This window comes from Henckelia pumila, chromosome 4 (genome assembly GCF_033568475.1).
Source record: "Henckelia pumila isolate YLH828 chromosome 4, ASM3356847v2, whole genome shotgun sequence".
Taxonomy (NCBI): domain Eukaryota; kingdom Viridiplantae; phylum Streptophyta; class Magnoliopsida; order Lamiales; family Gesneriaceae; genus Henckelia; species Henckelia pumila.
The window spans coordinates 144,932,992-144,936,995 of record NC_133123.1 but is presented as its reverse complement, the minus strand read 5'-3'; the positions used below and the strand labels follow the sequence as shown (position 1 = coordinate 144,936,995).

The 4,004-nt window shown below is 39.6% G+C and overlaps 1 protein-coding gene across 1 annotated transcript; it reads left to right on the top strand.

The window, feature by feature from the left end:
* Window positions 1-266: 266 nt before the first annotated feature.
* On the top strand, window positions 267-3,714 carry LOC140861972 (uncharacterized). Its single transcript, XM_073264972.1, has 8 exons — window positions 267-429; window positions 472-783; window positions 877-1,113; window positions 1,210-1,466; window positions 1,893-2,042; window positions 2,136-2,249; window positions 2,857-2,917; window positions 3,380-3,714. The coding sequence occupies exons 1-8, from the start codon at window positions 267-269 to the stop codon at window positions 3,712-3,714; spliced, it is 1,629 nt and encodes a 542-aa protein (XP_073121073.1).
* Window positions 3,715-4,004: the final 290 nt, after the last annotated feature.

Genomic DNA, 4,004 nt, shown 5'->3' with positions numbered 1-4,004 from the left:
GGTGGTAGCAGTAGTAGTTGAAAGGACCGATTCAAACCCAGAGGGAAACAGTTCAAGATACAAGGTAATAGCTCATCGAGATTCAGTGGACCAAGACAATCTGGTTCGGTTCAGAGTTCAGGGTACTCAGGTGTGTACTGTAGCAATTGTGGAGGAAGGCATCATAGTGATCAGTGCAGAGGAGTTTCAGGTAGCTGTAATATATGCATCAGGTGGGACACTTTGCTAAGGTGTGTACTGAACGTCGTTCTGAGATGTCGCAAAATATGGGTTCTTCAAGACCTACCTCAAACTTTCAACCTCGGAACAGGCCAGATCAGAACAATCAGGGAGGAAGCCAGAATGTGAATCAGCTTCCTAGACAACAAGTGAGGGTTTATGCACTCACTGAGGATCAAGCTCAGACTGCACCAGATGATGTGATAGCAGGTAAATGCTTTATTTCTGGTTATCCTTCTTATGTATTGATAGATACAGGTGCTTCTCATACATTCATAGCCGAGAGATTTATTGAGCTGCATTTTTTACCCTCTGAGCCTTTACCTTATGAAGTTGTTATTTCTTCATCGTTGGGTAGAGGAAATTTATCTGTGAAATTTACTAGAGGTTGTGAACTACAATTTGAAGGGAACGTGATAGAATTCGATGGTATAGTTCTTGATCTGTCTGATTTTGACTGTATTATTGGCATTGATGTACTGACCAAGTATAGGGCTACAGTGGATTGTTTCCACAAAGTTGTCAGATTTAGACCAGAGATGGCAGATGACTGGAAATTCTATGGTAAGGGTTCTAGAGCTAAGATCCCTTTGATTTCAGCGTTAACTATGACACGTTTACTGCAGAGAAGTGCCGAATGATTCTTGGTCTATGCAGTAAATGTACTGAAATCTAGCCCAGAATTAGCAGACATTCCAGTTGTGAAAGAATTTGAAGATGTGTTTCCAGATGAAATTCCGGGTTTTCCTCCAACCCGTGAGATTGAATTCAGTATTGAATTGATGTCTGGTACTTTACCTATTTCGAAGGTTCCCTACAGAATGGCACCACTTGAACTTAAAGAACTCAAAGAGCAACTTGAAGATCTATTATCCAAGGGATACATTAGATCGAGTGTGTCACCTTGGGGTGCTCCAGTGCTATTTGTAAGAAAGAAAGATGGGTCGATGAGACTATGTATCGACTATCGACAATTGAATAAATCCACAGTAAAGAATAAGTACCCTTTGCCCCGAATAGATGATTTATTTGATCAATTACAGGGTTCTTCCATTTATTCGAAGATTGACTTACGATCTGGATATCATCAATTGAGGGTCAGAGAGGCAGATGTGACCAAGACCGCATTTAGAACCAGGTATGGGCATTTTGAATTCTTGGTTATGCCTTTTGGAGTGACGAATGCTTCTGCTGTGTTTATGGATTTAATGAACAGAATTTTTCAGAAGTATGTTGACGAGTTCGTGGTAATATTTATTGATGATATTCTGATCTATTCTAAGAATGAAATTGAACATGCAGAGCACTTGAGAATTATCTTGCAGATTTTGAGACAAGAACAGTTATATGCCAAGCTGTCCAAGTGCGAGTTTTGGTTGGACCGAGTTGTATTTCTTGGTCATGTGGTTTCAGGAGAAGGGATTTTAGTCGATCCCAGTAAAGTCGAGGCAGTGATTAACTGGCCTAGACCTACTTCTGTTCCTGAAATATGCAGTTTTATGGGTTTAGCAGTGTATTATCGCAGATTTATTGAGGGATTTCTAGCATTGCGAAGCCGATAACCCAATTAACCCAGAAGAATGTTCCGTATGTTTGGACAGATGCCTGTGAGAAAAGCTTTGTTGAGTTGAAGAGGAGACTGACCAGTGCTCCTGTATTGACTATTCCATCAGGTACAGGTGGTTTTGTCGTTTATTGTGATGCATCTCACAGAGGTTTGCGTTGTGCTTATGCAAAGAGGCCATGTGATAGCTTATGCATCAATACAATTGAAGCCACACGAGACCCGATATCCCGTATATGATCTTGAACTGGCAGCCATTGTTTTTGCCTTGAAGATTTGGCGCCATTATTTGTACGGTGAAACCTTTGAAATATTTTCTGATCATAAGAGTTTGAAATATCTATTTTCTCAGGCAGAACTAAACATGAGACAGAGGCGTTGGTTAGACTTGCTGAAAGATTTTGACTGTGAGATTAAGTATTATCCAGGGAAGTCTAACGCAGCTGCCGATGCCTTGAGTAGAAAGGTATGCAATTTGTCTTTGTCTACGATGGGTGTGTCTAGATTGATTGAGAATTTTTGTACTTCTGGTTTGGACTTTGAGACAGATATGCAACCGATCAGAATTTTCGCAATCCAAGCGGAACCAGAATTAATGATGAGAGTTAAAGAAGCACAAAAATCCAATCAGAACATCCAGAGTTCAATTGAGAAAGTCAAATCTGGACATCAGTCAGAATATGATGAAACTTTGTTCGTGAATAACCGTATTGTTGTGCTAGATATTTCAAAATTGAGACAACATATTCTGCAAGAGGCTCATTGCAGTAAATTTAGTGTACACCCAGGCAGTATAAAGATGTATAATGACTTGAAAAGTCAATTCTGGTGGAAAAATATGAAAGCAGATGTGACAAAATTTGTATCCCGATGCTTAAACTGTCAACAAGTGAAAGTAGAAAGAAAGCAACCAGGTGGTCTATTGCACAGTTTAGCAATTCCAGAGTGTAAATGGGATCACATCACTATGGATTTTGTCACTAGACTACCAAAATCCTCGAGAGGATGCGATGCAATCGGGTAGTCGTTGAGTTGACAGACTAACTAAGTCTGCATGCTTTATTCCTTATCAGATGACATACCGACATGATCAAATTGCCAGCATTTATGTCAAAGACGTAGTGAGATTACACGGTGTGCCGAAATCTATCGTTTCAGATCGAGACCTTAGATTTACTTCACACTTTTGGCACAGTTTACAAGAAGCTCTTGGTACTCGTTTGCACTTGAGTACAGCTTATCATCCTCAGACAGATGGACAGTCAGAGCAGACTATCCAGACTTTAGAAGATATGCTGAGAGCTGTGGTACTAGATTTTGGTACCAGGTGGCAAGATTCGTTGCCACTTGTTGAATTTTCCTATAACAACAGCTATCAAGCAAGTATTGAGATGACTCCTTTTGAGGCGTTATATGGTAAGAAATGTAGATCCCCGTTGTTTTTGGGATGATCTTTCAGAAGTACCAGTGACTGGGCCAGATATGATCAGGGATATGTCGGATAAGATAAAGTTGATTCAGTCAAGAATGAGAGCAGCACAGGACAGACAAGCCTATATTCTAATGTCATACGCAGGCCCTTGAGTTTTGAACTAGGTGACCGTGTATTCTTGAAGATATCTCCTTTTCGAGGTACAGTTCGTTTTGGAAAGAGAGGTAAGTTATCACCAAGATATATTGGGCCATATAAGATTCTAGACAGAATTGGTGACTTAGCATACAGATTAGCTCTCCCTTCAGCTCTATCGGGTATTCATGATGTATTCCACGTGTCTATGTTAAAGAAGTATCAACCAGATCCTTCCCACGTACTTCAACCAGATGAGGCAAAACTGGATGAGACTTTGAGCTACTTTAAACGACCGATAAAGATTATGGACAGGAAAGATAAGCAGCTCAGAAATAAGTTGATTCCTTTGGTTAAAGAATAGTGGAGCAAACACGGCGTGGAAGAAGCAACTTGGGAATTAGAGCAGGATATGAGACAGAAATATCCTGAGCTTTTTGTTTGAATTTATTGCAGTGTAATTTCAGTTCAATGTAATTTATTGGGATATGCTTGAGATTTCGAGGACGAAATCTCTTATTAGAGGGGAGGAATTGTAATGATCCGAAAAATACCCAATTAAATAATTTATGAGAATTGGAATTAAATTCTATGTTTCATAAATTAGAGAACTGAAATTGAATTTTATAAATGATCGGAGACTAAATTGCAATT

What these genes read in the sequence shown, in the direction of transcription:
- LOC140861972 (XM_073264972.1), top strand. Translation starts at nt 267, where the DNA reads ATGGGTTCTTCAAGACCTACCTCAAACTTTCAACCTCGGAACAGGCCA. An exon ending in AGATGACTGGAAATTCTATG is followed by an intron (nt 784 to 876) that starts GTAAGGGTTCTA and finishes TGGTCTATGCAG; the next exon opens with TAAATGTACTGAAATCTAGC. An exon ending in CAAGGGATACATTAGATCGA is followed by an intron (nt 1,114 to 1,209) that starts GTGTGTCACCTT and finishes ATAAATCCACAG; the next exon opens with TAAAGAATAAGTACCCTTTG.